Raw genomic sequence first — 20,360 nt, 5'->3', positions numbered from 1 at the left:
GCGCAGGGGGAGCTGGAGCCATTTTCACCATTCAAGCGGAGTTACGCGGACGGAGCGGAGGTGCCGTTTGAGCTGCTGCTGTTGTTGTGTGACTGAGAGTGTGTGAGTGTCTCCAGCCAAGGTTACTGCGGGTTTACTGCCTCAGATCAGCCGGAGTGAGCGGAGAGAAGTGCGCCCGCTGAGAGCATGGCTCCTCTGCAACAAAGGGAAACTCACAGGCGGAAAGTTTAAAGGAGCAAGGAGCTGCAGATTTTCCCACTCGGAGGACACAAACTGAGGAGCGATGCACTTCTTTAAATGGGATTTGTTGTTGATTTTCTGGTGGTGTAAACTGGTTTCACTGGCGCATTGTTACACGGTTGACATCAGTGAGGATGCCGGGCCAAGGACGGTTGTGGCCGGAGTGGAGCAGCGGGGCGCGCGGTGCACTTTGGATCAGGTACTCGCGCCCAGCTTCACGGAGCGGTTTCTGGGGACTGACGCCGCGGAGGGCATTGTGTTTGTTTCGGACTCGATAAAGTGCTCCACGCTGCGCTCCAACCCCTTCACCGTGTACACTGTGGCTGACTGCGCGCACTCCGGCTACAGGCACCTCCTCACCAGCCAGTACGACGTGCATGTTCACGGTAGGAACTGCTCAAATAAGCGTAAAAGGAAACCTCGGTGGGACATGGAGGTGCTCAGTTTGTTCAGCAGCCTCAGCCGCTCACAGTGCCACCAAGCAGGCTCTGCTTTATTTGCAGTGGGGGGTCTGCTACCTGGAGCTCTGATCAGCTGCAAAGTCACCAACAGCAGGGACTTTTACTTCTCTGAGGGAGACTTGTTTGTGTCTGAGACGCTGTGCTGGAAGGAGGACACGCTCCTGGAGCTAGATCTGCTCTGTGATGTACTCACAGGAAGTGCAAAAGTCAGCCCCATCTCCATCCACTGGCGCGTGGGGCAGGGTCCCTTCAAGCAGGGCCACATAGGGAAGTTGTTAAAAAAGGCAGCTCAGTCTGATTCAGGGATTGTGAGCAGGAGGAGGAGAAGCATCAACAGCAGCCCCCAGTTTCAGCCTCCGATGTACCAGGTGTCAGTAGCGGAGAATCAGTCAGCAGGGACTCCTGTTGTTGTTTTGAAAGCAGTGGATGTGGACGAGGGGGAAGCGGGCAGGCTGGAGTATTTCATAGAAGCTCTCTTTGATAGTCGTTCCAATAATCTGTTCGCTGTGGACCCTGTTAATGGTGCGGTGTCCACAGTGGAGGTGCTGGACCGGGAGACGAAAGACACCCATGTGTTCCGTGTGACCGCAGTCGACCACGGCACGCCCCGCCGTACAGCCATGGCCACCCTCACTATCACAGTCAGTGACACTAACGATCATGACCCCGTGTTTGAGCAGCAGGACTATAAGGAGAGCATCAGGGAGAATCTAGAGATAGGCTATGAAGTGTTGACTGTGAGGGCCACAGACGGGGACGCACCTGTTAACGGGAACATCTTATACCGCATCATCAACAGTAATGGGACCAATGATGTGTTTGAGATTGATTCGAGGTCTGGTGTAATCCGCACCAAAGGTCTGGTGGACAGAGAGGAGGTGGAAGCTTATATGCTGTTAGTCGAGGCAAACGACCAAGGTCGTGACCCCGGGCCCCGCAGCGCCACAGCTACAGTTCACATTGTGGTTGAGGACGACAATGATAACGCTCCGCAGTTCAGCGAGAAACGCTATGTCGTCCAGGTGCCAGAGGACATGGCCCCGAATACAGAGATCCTGCAGGTCACCGCAACAGATCAGGACAGAGGGAGCAACGCTGTCGTTCACTTCAGCATCATGAGCGGAAACACCAGGGGACAGTTTTACATCGATGCTCAGACAGGTAACATGGACCTGGTGAGCCACCTGGACTACGAAGCGAACAAAGAGTACACGCTAAGAATCAGAGCTCAGGATGGAGGACGCCCTCCGCTCTCCAATATCAGCGGCCTGGTTACAGTGCAGGTGCTTGATGTCAATGACAACGCCCCCATTTTTGTCAGCACCCCGTTCCAGGCTACGGTGCTGGAGAACGTGCCGCTGGGCTACTCCATCATCCACATCCAGGCCGTGGATGCAGACTCCGGTGACAACTCCAGGCTGGAGTATCGCCTCACTGAAACCACGCCAAACTTCCCCTTCAGCATCAACAACAGCACGGGCTGGATCGTAGTGGCAGCCGAGCTGGACAGGGAGAGCGTAGATTTTTACAACTTTGGAGTGGAGGCTCGGGATCACGGCTACCCGGTCATGTCCTCCTCAGCCAGCATCAGCATGACTATTCTCGACGTCAACGACAACAACCCCGAGTTCACTCAGAAGGCGTATTACATGCGACTGAATGAGGATGCAGCTGTGGGGACCAGCGTGGTGACAGTGTCAGCTGTGGACCAGGACATCAACAGCGTGGTGACCTATCAGATATCCAGCGGAAACACCCGCAACAGATTCTCCATCACCAGTCAGAGCGGAGGGGGACTCATCACTCTGGCGCTGCCTTTAGACTATAAACTGGAACGCCAATACGTCCTCACTGTCACTGCAAGTGATGGCACGCGTCTTGACACCGCTAAAGTGTTTGTAAACGTCACTGACGCCAACACACACCGGCCCGTGTTCCAGAGCTCGCATTACACAGTCAACATCAACGAGGACCGGCCCGTGGGCACCACTGTTGTGGTGATAAGTGCCACGGATGAAGACACGGGTGAGAATGCTCGCATCACCTATTTCATGGACGACAGCATTCCTCAGTTTGACATCGACCCCGACACAGGAGCCGTCACCACGCAGATGGAGCTGGACTACGAGGACCAGGTTTCCTACACGCTCGCCATCACTGCTCGGGATAACGGCATCCCACAGAAGTCTGACACCACCTATCTGGAGATTCTGGTGAACGACGTCAACGACAACTCGCCACGCTTCCTCAGAGATCACTACGTGGGCTCCGTCATGGAGGATGTGCCGGTGTTTACCAGCGTGGTCCAGGTTTCCGCCACTGATAGAGACTCTGGGCTCAACGGCCGCGTCTTCTACACCTTCCAGGGCGGGGAGGATGGCGATGGAGATTTCATAATAGAGTCCACCTCTGGTATTGTTCGCACACTGCGCAGGCTGGACAGAGAAAATGTGCCTGTTTACAACCTTCAGGCCTTCGCTGTAGATAAAGGCGTCCCTGCTCTGAAAACACCAGTAAACCTCCAAGTGACAATCCTCGATGTGAACGATAACCCCCCTGTGTTTGAGAAAGATGAGTTTGACATCATGGTGGAGGAGAACAGCCCCATAGGCCTCGTGGTTGCACACATATCAGCCACAGATCCAGACGAAGGCAGCAACGCACAAATTATGTACCAGATAGTTGAGGGAAACATCCCAGAGGTGTTCCAGCTGGACATCTTCTCTGGAGAACTCACTGCACTGATAGACCTGGACTATGAGACCCGATCTGAGTACGTCATCGTGGTCCAGGCCACCTCCGCCCCTTTGGTCAGCCGCGCCACCGTCCACATCAAACTTGTCGACAAGAACGACAACCTGCCCGTGCTCAAAAACTTCCAGATCATCTTCAACAACTACGTGACGGACAAATCCAGCAGCTTCCCCACTGGAGTGATCGGACGCATCCCAGCGCACGACCCCGACGTTTCGGATCAGCTCCACTACAGCTTTGAGGTGGGGAACGAGCTGAACCTGGTGCTCCTGAACCAGAGCACGGGGGAGATCCAGCTGAGCCAGGCCCTGGATAACAACCGGCCCCTGGAGGCGTCCATGAGGATCTCAGTGTCAGGTGAGATAACTCTTTGTAACTGCAGACTCCACCCAGTGAGCGACACACAGAGCAGCCAGAGCAGTATACCCGATCCATTTCCACTAACATGTCCCGTCTCTTCATTTACATTTTCGCTTCACTTCACCGGATAATGGAAGTGATGATGACTTAAGTATGCCCTCCTCTGCTTCAGTGTTCCAGAGTGATTTCCCCATAATAGAAATATTCATGAAGGGGGATTAATATTCGCTGCAAGGTATTTGTACGACACTTCTCCCCCTTCCAAAGAAAAAAATCACTGAGTGCCAAGATGTATTTAAGCATCTAAATTCTGTGAGGCACAGTACTGTGCAAAAGTCTTAGACCACCATAGATTTGTTGATTTAGCAAAGTTTTAATGAGGATATTTATACATTTATTAGTCATTCTTTTTATTGAGATACAAAGAATACAGAGAACATGTACAATGCATTAAAGCACCAAAAAAGTCAGAACAAAATGGCCTCTTCAGACTAAATATTTAGTGTGAAACATGGATTTGTAAAACCATAACAGAGAGTCAAACAATCAATAGCGAGCTTTGGACATGTCTTCAATTCAACCTGGTGTAAATACACCTGAGGATTAGTATTGTAAATCTCATAATTGTCCGCTTAAGAGAGTTCAAGACATGTTAAGTGGAAAGGGAGGCCACACTAAATACGTAAAACTTCAGCCTGTTGAAGTTGTTTTATTCTGAAATATTTGCATTTTTAATACTGTATCAATATTTTCTGTATGTTCTGGTTCTATTTTAGTAGAGAGACTATTGAGAAATAGATATGTATGATCATTACAACCTTGCTAAAATAAAGTTTAAGGTGGCCTAAGATGTTTTTTTGCACAGTACTGTAAGTTGTTTTGGTTAATGAAGAGGGGTGTCTGTCATTGTTTTTGACCCCTCATTGAGGAGCTCTCCCCTTTATACAGGCCTGATTAAGCTCTGTGTATTTTGGAGATTTAAATAGCTGTTTGTCTGAGCACGTCTGTATCCTGTGGGATCCACACTCCAGTGGGCAGACTGATCATGTCCCATAATTGCCCATCATATCCCCCCTTTCCCACATACAATGAAAGACCTAATTCAATTATGCTCTATTTCCATAGCTTGTTTCAAGTCAGAATTAAGAGCTGGTGGCCTTTAAGTGTTGTTTTCTTTGTCTGGCTTGTTTTTTCTTCTTCTAATCTGACAGAAAGGCTGAATTTTAGTACTCCCAGCTCAGGAGTGTTTAAAGCTGAGGATGTTCGAGTTATTTGAGATGTAAATCACTGCTTGGTCCGCTGTTTTGTGTAAGAAGGGTAGATCCAAACAAGCCTTCCACTTTTCTTTTTCTTCCTTTTTTTCTATTCATGCTCATTGCTGGTGTTGTCACTCTTAACCTACATGTCTTAAACCGCCTGCGTTTCCTGCACCTTTAATTTGCATGCCAGAACAAATTACAGTTTTATTTGCTCTAAAAATGTGACTGAACTTGAATTGCACCCACAGAGAGTGGGGTGTGTGTGTTGTTGTACCCTCTGTTGAAGCTTATTTGACGCAGTGTGATCCGCTGTAAATCTGCCTTCTCTTTGACCTTGGCAAAACCTGAGAGAAAGGAGGGAAACAGGACCAGGGGATGTTATTAATCAAGATACTGATCCAAGATTAAATTAGATACTTAACAAGAATAATAAGGATTAAAGTGACAATATACCTCCAAAGTGAAAACTACATTGATATCGCCCGTAGAGTCTCTTGTATATGATTACACTGGCTGGCACTCAGCTTGTGGTGCTCAAAGTGCCAAAAACACATTTGAAATAATAAAACCTTATTATGAACAGTTTTACATGTCATGAGTATGTGCCTCTCTTCCATGAGTGGATGCACACTTCCTTCTGCGCATGGATACAGTTGGGGGTGTAATTATATAGAAAGAAAATATTTCTACATGAAACTGCTCAAAACAAGATCTATGGATTACACTGTTAAATTACAAATACAAAATCAATGTAATTGTCAGTTACAGTTACGAAAAAAAATCTGCAATTAAATTTGAAGTTACTAATCAAATGTGGAAAAAAATCCTTCTCAGTAAGAAGTTTATATGTTGAATAAAACATTATTTCTGTTGCTTTACATTTTTTGCTGTGCAGGAGTACCTCTTGGCATATTTTTGGACAACGCGGGTCAGCAAAGCCCTTGAGTCAAATATGAGTGCAACATCAATGCACTAATGTTTTTAGGTCTTTTCAGCTTTATTGTCGTCATTAATACATGTGTTAGAAAAGTAATCGCATATAATAAGTTACGTTACACAATTTATTCCATTTTTAACAAGGTAACTAGTAATCTATAACCTATTACATTTCAAAACCTTCCCAACACTGGTGGATTATCTGTAGAGAAATTGCTTTTTGTGTTTTTTAAACCTGGTTTTTGGTGCTTTGAGCACCACAAGCCGAGCGCAATCTTGTTTGATTATATCTGATAGACTTTAAGGTGGATATTTCCAACACTCTGCAACTCACGCCAAAACAATCAAAATTAATAAATAGCACTACAGGTAAGAGGGAAACTATGTGTTTTTGATGACAGGGTGAATTGCCCCTTTAAAGCTGGTATGATGCTTGGGGCTTGTTTGATTTGACTGAATGAGACGGCGGAGGTGTTTTCACATTTGTCGATGGCACTGAGTAGCAGTTACTGTACGGTGTGAGTGAGCAGTCGTTATAATGGATTGGAGCTGAGCTTTGCCTCTCTGGAGAACAATAGTGGGCTGTCGATTCAGGGGCAGGCGCTGGAGCTCATACCAGGCCGTGGTCGGGGGCAACAGCTGTGACTCCACTGTGGACCAATTAGAGGCTGTGTCTCCCCAGCGCGTCCCGCACCTGCTGGGGTTTATGTGTCAGCACCCCTGCAGGAGACAGAAGGAGATGGAGGGCGGCAGGAGGATGGGGGTTGGTGGGTTGGAGGGTTAAGTTGCGGTTGTGTACTCGGGGATCATGTTGGAGAATACAGTCGTACTGTAACTGAGCAGGAAAGCCTGCAGACGGGCTGTTGGAGGAGGAGATGGGGTAAGAAGATGAGCTCCTCCAATAGTTGCTGCTGACCCCAATTTTCAAAGGCTTCCCCCTCCAGGGACCTCCCAAGTCTTCCCATTATCTTTCTCTTTATGCTGCCGTTTAAGAGGCCCCTTATGATGGACGATTTTTGATGGGCTCTTTTGTATGTTGTTGGACAGTGATTAACATCGTTTCTGAGCACCGCTCTCCACACTGGAACTGATGCAATGGTTCAGATGTAGCTTCAAGTTTAAAGTGTGCCTTATGCAGTAGCTTTTGGGAAGGTAACCTTTAAATAATCCACAGATTACAATGATCTTCTTAAAGATGAATTCAGGAATATAATCCATTGCATTGACCCAACTCTGTGACATACACTAATTACTTTTCAGATAAAATTGGACCTCACTTTGGTTAAAAAAGACATACAGTTACTTAGTTTCATTAGGATTATCATCCAAAAATCTTACAAGTAAAGTTATTTTATGGTATTTTAATTATAATTTTGTACTTTAAATTGATGAAAATATTTAATCTGTTAATCCCTATATTCACTGAAATACTTACATGGCATAATAAAGAAAGTACTAATTCAAAGTTTTAATGTTGTTCAGGAGAGGTTAGAAGCCAAAAATGGCTTATGAAGACACAGACATATTAACATTTTCAACATAACCAAACACATAACACATGTGCCTGATACTATTAGTGCAGCGACCCACATACATTTTAAAACCTTGGTAATCTAAAGAGAGTGTAAGAGCAAAATAAAATCAAATAGTATGATTTTCAATTAGGCTCAATTGTATCTAATTTGAAAGAAGAAAGGTTGAAATATTGATAGTCTTTTACTTATGTCTATACTAATTGGTAAGTATCAAGCATTTATTTTCTATGTAATAAAATTTGAGATTGATTTGTTTTTCTTTATAATTCTCTAGAAAACTTTCCTCATGTTAAACTCTCCAGCAGTTAGAGACACCCCGGGGCTTTCTCTTTAGCTTGTAAAGCAAATATGTATAATCAGTATCTAAAAGATTAAAAAAGGATCAGTTATATCCTTACATTAAATAAATGATAAACATAACATAGCTTACTATTAAGCTGCCTGAGGTGCAAAAAAAGCTGAGTGAAGTGATGGACATGAACTATATTTAAAGCATCACTGACTCAAATGTTTATGCTCAGTGCAGTTTAGTAATACAAAAAGAAAAACTGGGAAATTATCTTTGCAACAAAGCAAGTTGATAAATATGACAGAATACATTTTTTTCCTTCGAACAAGTTCATTAATTTGACTGATCTTCTAACTGGGAATATTGCTGTCCAGATTGGCACACTAACCATTTAAAACCATAAGCAGGCACTTAAAAACACATCTGACAGTCCCATAACTCTGAGATCCTGCTGCCCTGTTTTGTATTGTCTGTGGGCTCTGGCATAAATGAGTAATTATAACAATTTAATTATGTCGAGGAGTCAGATTTACAGCAGTGGTGTGTGGGCGTTCGTCCTGCCTCCGTTCTGACTGTGAGGAAAGAGAACAAGAAACTCATATAAGAAATGATGTGTGAATTAATTTGTGTTGTCCTGAAACTGGTTTCAGATTTTGTGGCTTTATTGAATTCACATTCTGCCATGTTGAGAACAAAACTGATCTGCGAGCTCACGTCTCATTTGCTCTTGTAGATATGTCTGATCCTTCTCCCCCTAAGACAGATGTCCACTCACCTTGGCGTGCTTTGGACCAATCGCAACCATTTATCTAATAAAGGGCAGGTTTGACATGATGACTTAAAACCTTTGCGGTTTACAAAAAATACGTGATGATGTCATTTTTAGCTCGTGTAACCTCTCGCCAAGGACACGACAGTGAGCAAAAACCTAGCTTAGTCAAAAAGGAGCGCCACTGGGGCATTTTCTACAAACACGATGGCTGCAGCTGATGGGGAACTTTCCGTTGAAGAGCCTACTGTGGGGAAATAACTTTTGTGGTATTTTTGTGCGTTTTTTGTTGGACAGCTTGTCAGATAGGATGACATGCAGAAAAGGTCGGGGGTCGGAATCGAACCCAGGCAGCCGCAAAAGACTGAGTTCATGTGGGGTGCACACTCTACCAGGTGATCTAGACGTTGCCCCCTGTGTGTAAATTCTGATGATAAAAATGGCAGTGCTCATTCACAGACACGTTGATACAGTTCATCTCTACACGCTGCGGTCAGATTACATTTGTCAGTCGCTCAGTGCTACATCGCACGATGCTTAATTGCTTTGGCTGCTTGTAGGTCTATCTACTTGCGTCCAGAGGCATTTTGCTTTACGACAGTTGATCACGCTTCTTGGAAATTGTTAATGAACTGAAAGGATCTAGTGTAAAGGCCATTACACCCTGAGGTCGTGATGAATAAAGGACATGGAAATGCAAAATTACACGCCTGCAAATAGTTTGCGTCAAATCTATCAATATTGGCAATGCAAATTTGTAAAAGTTGCCAAAGTTTTTTTTGTTTTTTTTAGACGTATAGCTGCAGCCACATTCCATTTGAAGCCTTCACAACTTGCCCTTTACAAACTGCACCCAGCACCGTTACAAGGCAAACCTACTACTAACAGGCAACTTGTAGTGACCAAATATGAGGTCAGATGTTGTGCATGTTTATCCATATACTTTATAATAGATGAAGACGTGATTTACCTTATTAACATGATGTAACCCTGGCCCTAATTCTAATCTTAACTGTCTCTCTTTTAACATAATACCTCACAGCTAGCTAAATCGTAACCTTGCATTTTCTTAAGAGCTTCCACTATCTATCCAAAGAGTGAAGGAGGCTGATAGTGGACTGTCAGATTGCTGCTCCAGCTTTTTTTGCCCCAGTTTCCAACGTGTCCACCACTGTTGGCACATTGTGTGGTGACGTCCATTCAGCGCCATGTGATTGGATGGTGCCTTTAGTCGCTGCTGTGTGAAAGTTCAGAAAAACCGCCTTTCTTTTGATAAAAGTCCTCATGACAAAAGCAACAATTCGGGAAAAAAATGACTTGTCAATTTATCACATGAAAAAAACACACCCAAGTGTGTACAGGCCTTAACTTGCATTTACAATTTTGTCTGGCGATGTTGGGCTGCAACACTGACACGTGTTGATATTCTTCATGTGTCACATCTGTGTTATGAGGCGAATTGTGGTCACCCTGCAGAATTGAGAGGCTGGTTGTCATCCGAGGGATTAGATTTGCTGCATCTGTATCCTGGGATCTGTCAGACCTGTGTTGACACACTCAGGGCTGATCTACTGTTCCCAGGCAAGCGTGAGCCTGCATAAATAGCTGTTTGCATTTGATGGCAAAGATTTTTCCCCTGCTTTTTCTTTCATCCTTAAAGCTCTGTTAATTTCCGTAAAGAAACTCCAGCTAATCCTTCATCATCCCCCATTTTTGAACATGTTATTACGCTTTTTGGTTCAAATATGAGGCCAATTTGTTGTGTTTTGTCACTATTATGTTGATGTGTTAATTCCTATGTGTTTCTTGCACTATAAAGTGATTCTGTAGGAGTGACACTCATACATTTTACCCTGCATAGCGTATATACCATACATTACTACATCTATGCCATGAGGACACTTTGTCCTTGTTTTAATCAAATTCTGAATCCAAGCCAATACCATGCCCTGCATGCTTACATTGCAACGCCAATGCAGAGATTTAACAGACAAACACGCCTCCGCAACTAATGATGGCAGTTTGATTCAGCTCACATCACACTGCAGGTTGTACAGACGCTCAAATTACATGGTGGACAGCAGATATTTCTGGCTCTGGTCACTGTGGGGAGGGGAGAGAGACCCTTTTAAGTTTCAAGTGTGGGTCTAAAGTGGCTGCGGATGCTCCAAGGTTAAACTACTTTGTTGTCAAACTTGTCTGAGCCAAAACTCGTTGGCATGACGCCCAACTGAAGGAGCAAACAATGCATATGATTATATGTCTCACGTTTTTGGTTTCCTCTAAGATTATTTGTTACTTTATGACTTGTTTTAAATATTTAGTTGCTCAGTTTTTCTCTCAATCAGATACAGGACAGATGTCAGTATTCTATTTGTTTGAATGTGTTTTAAGCTTGTTTGAAGATTCATTAAACTCCCTTTATGTATGAAAATAGTTGCGTCTCTTTCAAACACTGTAAATGTCACTGCTCTCATACTTCCGCGCGTCCTTTAGGTTGGTGTAGATGAAGCCAACAGATTGATCTAAAGGATGGAGTCAAAAGTTTCAGACGACAACAAACGAGGCAGCGGTGGAGGAGTTTGTAATAATGTACCTTTTAATGGAGGCAGAGCTGTAGACAGCGGTGGAGTTTGAGGCCATTAAATATATCCTGACATGTGAATAAGGAATGAATTTCACCATGTTACAGATTCATTTCATTCTGCCATTTTTAAGATTTGTTCTATGGTCATAATATGCTTGAACTATTGAATACACTGCCACCCCCATCTGCAGCGGTACTGCTTGGTTTTGTTCATTTTTAGAAAATGTGCACAAATATGGACAAAATGAGCGTAGAGTTATGGAGAGAAGGCTTCATCCGCATACATATCTAAAGGTGAGCATAAATAAGCCCTTAGACCCTCTTCGCCCCCTGCCCTGTCCTATCCTTGCATAAGATTATGCTACATGAGTGGAATTTTAATGGAGGAGACTCTCTGCTTGATCACATATCGTATAAGTAAGTGCGTAGACATTCACAGCCAGCGTAATTTCATTATAATCTATTAAACCTTTAAGCTGTCTGTGGAGGGACTTTCTCAGGGGGCTGTCTTCTGTAACACAAGCCCATCAAGCTGCACAAATCTGGTATATTTGTGTGTGTGTGTGGCCTCCAACAGCTGGACCTCTGTGATTGCTTTCCTCCTCGCAGTCATATAATTATTTCATTCAAGCGGGGCGCACCTTGGATTTCTGTGCTCTTGATGAGTTTCTGTTCTCCTTACGGTTGATTCATAGAATTCAAAGTCACAGCTTGCAAATGCTCGCCCGTTGTTTGGTGCGACCGGAGTCATCCGTAATGCGCTCCTTTAATTCTGCGCGCCTCCCTGGATGGCGTTAGTCACACTCGCAGGCTTGCTTGGAATGTTTGTTGCACTGTTTCACTGCTTTTTTCCTCCCTTTAACATCACCTATCACCTTGATCCTGTTTCTCTTTCCCTCTTTTTGTTTGCTTGTCACAATTCCCCATTTTTCTCCTATCTACTCGGCTCTATAGCTCTCACCCCTGCAACCTCCGCTGTTCCCTCCCATCATTTCAAGCTCCCCCCTCTCTCTGCCTCTCCCTCCTTTGACTGTTGTCCCCCCCTCGCTCCCCTGTGAAAGGAAGAATGCCTAAGAGAAATGCTTTGTTAAGCACCCAGTTGTCATGGTGAACCTAGCAATGCCTGAGAAATTCCTTGTGGGTGGGGACGAGGGGTAAGGTCCCTTTTGTGGAGTGAAGATGGGGGGGAGGGGAGGCACATAAAAGTTCTAAAGAGCAACTGTCCCCCTCTCCCTTTTTCCAATGAAGCATGTAGGACTTTCTTTGGATCCGGGACACACTGACCTGTCCTGCCGGCTGCTTTCACTCTGCTGGCATTTTTTACAGGACGTGCAGCGAGTCAGCCAACACCTGACCGCAGATAAAAACTTTCCATAGCACGGATAAAGTCTAGTGTAGCATGTGACAGGTGTCGGAGGCCCCCTGTTTTGAAGGAGAGTTTAAGGCTCTCAGTGATGTGATAGTGTCGTCTTTAAGCCCTTTGATTTGTGACACAGATGCACTCAGAGGGTATCCGATTTCTGCTGCAGAACATCCTCCTGCGGGCCTCTATGCTTGGTTGCACTGAAGGTCCGGAGGAGCTGGAGGTGGGCTGAGGCTGAGGAGGGGGAAGGATGACATCATCCATGTGTTAGGAGGGGAAATCGTGTTTGGGATTAGGGTTGGTGCATCGCTGGGGTGAGGCCTTGTGGTGCTTGCATATATCTTAGCGTTGTCCTGCTTTGTCCTCGATATCCCAGCAGACAATGGCTGTGGGCTCTGTCTGGGGCACCCCCCCCTGTCTTCGTGTCCACTTGTTTTGCTCGGTGCTGCCGTCTTCACGACAGTTCCACCGGGTCTGCTATTCATCCGTGAATTATCCTATTTACTGTACAGTCTGATGCAGGCGCTTTTTAAATCCCTCGTAAGTGAATCCCTGACTGAGCATATATGATGAAGCTTCAGTACAGAGATGCCCGACTAGGAGCACTTAGACCTCAGGGGGTGCTTCTGCAGTCACCAGGGAGTTGGTGAAAGGATTGTGGAGTACCTCTAAGTAATTTGGAATAAAAATAGAAAATATGATTGGTTTAAAAGTCAGCTGCATATTCTGAAACACTAGTTGAGATTGAGAGCGTAAAGAGAAAGAGAGAAGAGAAAACTAAACAGATAAAAAAAAATAGAAAAGTGGTTGAAATTGTCATTTAAAAATGATGCATAAATGGTGAAAAAGCTAAAAGAAATACTGTATAATTGGTTGCAATAGTTCAAGGAAGGGGTGTTACAGTACACAAAAGCTACTGTGTTGTGCAATTTCTGTATATTTAACCCTTTGAAACCTGAGCAAATCAGCTTAATTTCTCACAAAAACATGGGAGGAAGGCAAAGAGCAACTTGAAGAAAAAATTAGCCAAAAATTAGCAACAACTTGAAAAAAAGCTACCGGAAAATGACCTGAAAAAAAAAAATATGTATATATTTGTGTGTGTGTGTGTGTGTATATATATATATATATATATATATTGTGTAACAAATTTTGAATATATGAACTGATCAATTCTATATATACTTCTAGTAATTATTAATAGATTTTCTGTAAATCTTCCCTCCCTCCCTCTCCCACTCCTTTATTTAACATTAATTTTCAGGTTGTTTTCTTGTCACCTTTTATCAATTTTCTTCCAGTGTGTTCGTTGCCTTTTCCCAGGTTTTGAAAAGAATTAAAGCTTTTAGCTCAGGATGTCTAAATATACCACAAGAAAAGATTATGTCCATCCAGGTTTCAACAGGATAAAAAATGCATAAGGAGCTGTTTCTTTAGGTCTATTTCAAGCAGACAGTAGACAAAATCTCCTTGCCTGAGACTAAAGAAACATTTTGCCCACTGACAACTTTGGTAATTTTTTTCATTATAAAAATAAGGAACACCTGTATTGTACTGTAACACTAAAGAAACACTTCACTAAAAGGCAAAAGGTGACAACAGGCTATAGAAGCATCTCCTCTGGTGAGCTGCACGTCTGACTGATGACAGCGAATGTTGTTAACATGTTATATATTCTTGTCTTGCTGTTTAATGCTTTGAAAATGATGTGGTTAAAGTCTGGTTAGGTTTAGGCACAATAAGCACGTAGTTAAGGCTAGGGAACAACTACGATTTTGGTTCAAATGATCACTTGAAACATCTTGAGGTAGTTTTCACTAATCTGAGGTTATCGTCTACACGTGATTCAGCACATCATCCTCGTCTTATACACAACTCTCTCTCTGTTTGGCTGATCTGGAACCCAAAGGCAGGTCTTCGAGCTCCGGTGTTCAGTTTGTGCTCACAATAATATGACTGACTAATGCACCGCTTTTCTTAACCTTAGCACATTTTTTTTTAGCATCACAACGGGAAAAAATTTCGCTATCAGGATTTTATCCAGTTAGTTTGGCGGAGGACTGAGCTGGAAGTTAGCCGCACGGCTTGTGAAAGTCTATATTTCTCTATGCGCCCAACAATGCAGAAGATTTCAGCAATTTTGTACACGTACAAAGTCAGACGTTTTTATCTTTGCACCATGGAGCGACTTTCATAGGAATAAGTAGGGCCCTGCCTCCAACGCTGCATCACAAACACTATAGTTCAAAGTAATGGATAACTGGTTGAGGTAGTTTACTAAAAGTTGTGGATAAACAGCTTAAAATATGGATATGCAACAGAAATGCAAACATTGGAAAATTGCATGAAAATATATTTTGACTCATATATGATTAATAGTGTTTGATGACATCCAGCTTAAAATCAAATTAATTAGACACAACATGCTGGGTGCTGTTGATGAAGGGGTACTTGAGTTCATCTGACAGGGCTGTTTGGGAACCACTGGTCCAGTATAATAGGCACCAGTAAAAAATAATTCCAGACCTCCACCAGAGTACAGAAATCACCACAAGTACATGCTTCTCACACTGTGAAGGTGACAGTAATGTTTCTCTAACAGGCCGTTACCTTTACGCTACATTGCACTCATTTAGTATCGAAGCAGACCGAGATTTCACAGTGACCTGGTTTCATATGCTGCCGTGCAAACTGTCAAATCGGGCTGTGAGACAGGAGGGTGAAAGGTGTGACTGGTAGAGGTGGTGAACCATAACGTGCAGGAGTTTGAGATGTTTCATCACCAGCTGATTTGTATTAATACTGACAGGAAGGCGTCGGGCTAACCAAACAGATGGTTTCCTCGTGAGCTGGTAGGATTGTGCTTTCATAGCTTGGTGGCACTCAGTGGATGAGAATACCTGTTTATACTGCTCACTTTTAGATGCAGGTGGACTTACTCATGACAGCATTTAAACATTAAACTGTCAGAATAAGTTTATATAATAGCCGTTATGTTTTTTAGTCCTGGTATCAAACATGGAATATGACTTTGAGTTGTCGTCTGCTCTGCTTTTTTTTTAAAGCTTTTTAGTAAATGACAAAGGCGTTATTGTGCTGCTAGATGCTCAGTATCCAATATCTATCAAATGTCTATTGGTCTGTTTGAATAACGGCCTGTGCTCGGTCACGTCTCTGCATGCTAATGTCTCTTTACTATTGCGCTGACAGCAGTTTTCCTTTGATATGCAAATCTTCTGATTGGAGGAGTTTGGGCCTTTTCTGTGGCTCTAAAGCTGCTTCACTAAAGAGGAAGAATCTGAGGAATGTCCTCTTCTCTGGGTTTTCAGATACAGCAGAAAAGTGTCATCAGGGGATGCTGTGGCGGGGTCCGCAAATAAGTACGAATGGCCTCTCTCCGCTGTAGTCAGCTTTCCTTGTGAATGGAGGAATCAGGAGAGGGATTGTGGCTTTGCTCAGACTCCTCCGGATTGAAATCCTTGGGTTGACATTGAGCAAAAGCAGCAGTTTTCATTATTGACTTCGCAGTAAGCACTGCAAGGAATTAGGTGGTGTTGTGTTGTGGTTATCGTTACAGCCGATCGTTGTTTTTTTCTAGGCGTAAATGCTCTGCAGAAGAAGATAAAACATCAAGTTACAACACTGTTGGATTTTTTTTAATTACTGTCTCAAAAAGAAGGTCAAAGATGTATGAATATTTATTTAACCCATTTATTCTTCTGTAGAAGAACACACACAAACATGCACTTACACACAATGTAATCTCACATTATGATGCTACGTTCAATTTGTGTTATAACATCGCTTGGATAACAGCAGATCTGCTGTGTAGGAGTTAAAGCACACTGTCCATTCCTCCTTTGAGAGTGAGATTTACAAGTAGGTTTTTAGTTGTACACGAGCTGTTGGTGTTCAGATGTGTAATTTCATTTAACCGCTTTTTTCCCAAACAATTAAACCAACAATGAAGTTCTCATCGTGGTGAAGGTGAGAAGCTTTTATCCCAAAAAACCTCAAAGCCGCCTCTGTCTGCTGTCATTGTGCTCTGAAATTTCCCCCGAGCGGAGGTTGTTCAAGAATGTTTTTGGTGATTAGAGAAGCTTTAAAGTCGTCTCAGCCCTCATGGCATGTTTTACCCTCCAGGCTGCTAAATTCTCATCTGCCTCAACTTTTAGAGCTAATACTGTGTATGAGTTACACATAATCGTGTACGGTTTAAAGTTCCCACAGATCCTTAAAAAGTCCTACAAGGCATTAAATTCATTCATCTAAAAATATGGCTTTAATTGTTATTAAATGTCTTAAATCAATCTTTCAAGTCTTAAAAATGCTAAGACATGGGAAACAGAACTTCATGAGTGTTTTTTGAGGCATTGTGAAATCTTAAAATAAATGGTAACTCTGGTAACTTTTTAAAAAAAAAGTAATTTACTGAATGCCTCTCCCATTTAATGTCACCAAAAAGTCATGTTTTATATTATAATCAAAATTTGGGTAAAATTCTCCATAATCTCATTGCCTAATTGATTTCTGTTTTTTTGTTGTTTTTTTCTTCAGTTATGATTATTGTAAAACTGGCCCTTAATTTCAAGTGTTTAAAAAAAAACGAGATATAAAGTTATTGAAGATAATGTAAGTAAACAGCTCAGCAAAGTACATAACATAGGCAGAGTTGTTTTTAGATATTTGAAATGTTGCATATTATACCTTTTAGCCTGCCTGACTCGTAAAACCACACCTGACCATTACCTTGTGGTTTTAAATATCTAAAAAAAAAAAAAAAAAAGATTTTAGGTAAAAAAAAAACCAAAAAACTAAAACAGTGCTAGTAATTTAGAGGGTTTTTTTTTCTCAAATCTTCAGAAAATGTTATTAAGTTTGGATGATGGATCCTCAAAACTGCCTAAATAGTGCAGGTCAGTGTTTTTTGAAAGCACATTGAGTCTTGATCTTGATTTCTGCTGGTGATGTGTGTGTGTGTGTGTGTGTGTGTGTGGATGGAGGCCTGCGGGAGTTGTTAAAGTGTTTTATGTGGAGGGTGGTGGCGCTGGCGGTGGTGGTGGTGGTGGTGGGGTGTCATTTTCGGCCGTTGCTTGTCTAGTGGGGGGTCAGGAAGAGGGAAAAGGGGTGGGGTGGGGTATACGGGTAATGAGATGAGAACCTTGTCCCTCCCTTTGCCGTGCACAGCCTCCACCCCCCAACCAGCCATCGGTGTCCATTCAGGCAGCAGTTGAGTGTGTTTCACCTTTCAGCCCTGGTTAATTCAAGCAGTCCGCCCCCCCGGTTGCATTTTACTGCCCCCCTTTTGATCACCAGGACTCGAGATTCCAGCTTTTAAATTAAATGAACACCAAACAGAGTGCACTTGGTTTTAATGAAGGAGGCGTCAGATAAGCTTGATCTAACAGATATGAGACTGTTTTAAACACTGCCAGAGCACCGAGTCACAGAGCTCCAACATCATGATAAACTTCTCTTCCCTCGGTCTTTAACCCACATCAGCCCTCATTAGGGCCTGATTTCTTGCTTTCTTCTTTGCTGGAGTGTTAATTGAACCTCAGCTGGCTAACTGGTATGAAGGCGAGGATTAAGCCTGATGTCATGCTGGGTGCTTTCTGTTCCTGTTTGTCCACAATCAGGAGGAACAGAAATCATGAAGTTCATTTAATAATATTCTGTTTTAAATAAAAGAAAGCTCTGAATTTCTGAGATCAACGTAGTTAATTTACTAGAGAAAAACTTGGATATCTTTCTCTGAGATAAAGTCTCTTGTCAAAGAAGCACATCCCTTACCTTCATAAGGTAGGATCAACTTCATCATGCCAAAGACACCACCGGTAAACAGGGAGTCCCAGGAAAGACTGAGACGTTGAATGTCTGTTCTTTGAATGTCAAATCAATACACTTTATGATTAAAAAATATTTCCAAAATGGAAGTTGTGCCATTATCTGGGACGTCACTTGGCAACCAGCCGGACGTCCTTCCTGGGCATCTTAGCAGCAAATGAAGTATTAAGTTACCACGAATGGGCCTATTCAGCTGTTCTGCTAAAGTTCGTGTACATAGTGTGCTTTCAGCAGCTTTATAAAGCCTAAAAGACTAAAAATATTACTTTACCAAATACATGCAGGTTTTTAAGCTCAATAAAAATAGGTCATAGACTCCTTTCCAATTGGCAATAGACAAATATGCGTTTCTTTTTTTTTCTTCTTCATGTGTATCAGGTTTGTCAAAAAGTTTGAGAAGTAAAGCGTTTGGGTGTTGTATTTCAGTTACTGCCAATCAGAACCTATAGAGCTCGAGTCGATAAATATCTGTTACTGCTGCAGAGTCATTTGCCCCAGGAGTGAATGCTGATTGTAATGTTTCCCTTTAAAAAGCCAGATGTTAGTGGGATTTTTGTACATTTGGAAAGGTACTTTTGGTGAAAGTCCTGTGCTTGACCTATTCCTTCACCATGACTTCCTCCCTATATGGACTTTGTTGCACTTTTTACTACATCACCTGACTTTCTGGAAATTAATCTCATTGGATAACTGTTTTTCTTTCTAGTAAATTTACAACTTTTATCTCAGAACAGTTTAATTTTTCTCAGAATATTATCCCCCTCCATTGGCTCTTATCTTCATTTTTTTTTCAAGCTACAGTGGCCCTTATACCCTATTGCAGTGATATACAGTATGTTACATTGTAATCATATTTTTCCATATTCCAAAATAGAGATAGTCTGTATTTCACAAAAAATACACATGATGCACCTTCCCTTTTGTTGTAAGTTACAGGGAGTTTGAACAGTTAGGAGTAGCTCCAGTTGTCTGGTTTATGTTTCAGTCTCCTCTAACATCCGTCTTAACCACACTTACAGTTTAGTGGGCCCCATGTTGACGGGCCCCAGCACCTGTAACGTTTAGTCTCAAACTGGCAATAAACATGTCAAGATGACGACACAACTAAGCTGCTGATCTCTGACTGTGGAGGGAAAGAGGAAGTCAAACAACGTGCATTAGTCAGGGTCTCACACACATCGACACACATGCAGCAGCAGAGTAATTAATGTGTGTGATTCTCAGTCTGTTCCAAGGGCAAAGCATTTAATTGTAATTAAATTAAACTGTGTCCTGTTGTTGGCCCCGCGGGCACTGAACTCTCAGGTCATGGCTCTGTGGTTTGTTTGGTTGGTGTGTGTGGTGTGGATGTGTTGTCTCTCTGTGACCTTGTGTGGACTCGCTGGTCTGGTGTTTATCGGCAATATGCAAACATGACACCTTTGACAGTTTCACACTGTTGTAGCTTGTTAACAGTGTTTTTTACTGTTATGAGTTACTGCAGAGACATGGAGACAGCGGGTCCACTTTCAGAGTGTACTACATACTGTATTTCAGAATAAGGTAGTTTTAGCTAACAATCTGCATTTGATTTCAACATTTGATCAGACATTTGACCACGTTTTGTTTCACATTTGCATTCTCCTGATGTGCAAACAACAAAAATGAAGCTGCATTTTATTCACATTCACATTAACACGTTAATCATGATGCAACTAAGGTCCATACATAATGCAGGGATTTTTTGGGGGAGTTTTTTTGTATCGTGTTAATCGCCAGCCAACATTCCTGTCTTTAAGGGGCTGTACAAGGCGAGTTTTAAAGCTGGAGTGATGATACTGGTATCATCTGAAGTCAGTGCTACCAACCATGTTATGCCTCTCAATAGGGAACTGAATGATGCTTCACAGTTAGACTACATTTTGGCGATGACAAAAAACTGCATGGATATTTCACAGGGGTCCCTTGACCTCTGACCTCA

The 20,360-nt window shown here is 42.9% G+C and overlaps 1 protein-coding gene across 4 annotated transcripts in view; it reads left to right on the top strand.

Moving 5' to 3' along the window:
• The window catches only part of celsr2 (cadherin, EGF LAG seven-pass G-type receptor 2), a 94,264-nt gene continuing 73,904 nt past the window's right edge, over positions 1–20,360 (top strand). For all 4 annotated transcript variants that reach the window (XM_088087985.1, XM_042510454.2, XM_088087979.1 and 1 more), the window contains exon 1: positions 1–3,812. In XM_088087985.1, the coding sequence (XP_087944111.1) occupies positions 284–3,812 (3,529 nt within the window). In that variant the 5' untranslated portion in view covers positions 1–283. The remainder of the gene's footprint in view (positions 3,813–20,360) is intronic.

This window comes from Plectropomus leopardus, chromosome 2 (assembly GCF_026936395.1).
Source record: "Plectropomus leopardus strain MGB_pleo_1.0 chromosome 2, ASM2693639v1, whole genome shotgun sequence".
In the NCBI taxonomy this organism is placed as follows: Eukaryota; Metazoa; Chordata; class Actinopteri; order Perciformes; family Serranidae; genus Plectropomus; species Plectropomus leopardus.
This window is presented reverse-complemented; position numbering and strand designations above follow the sequence as displayed.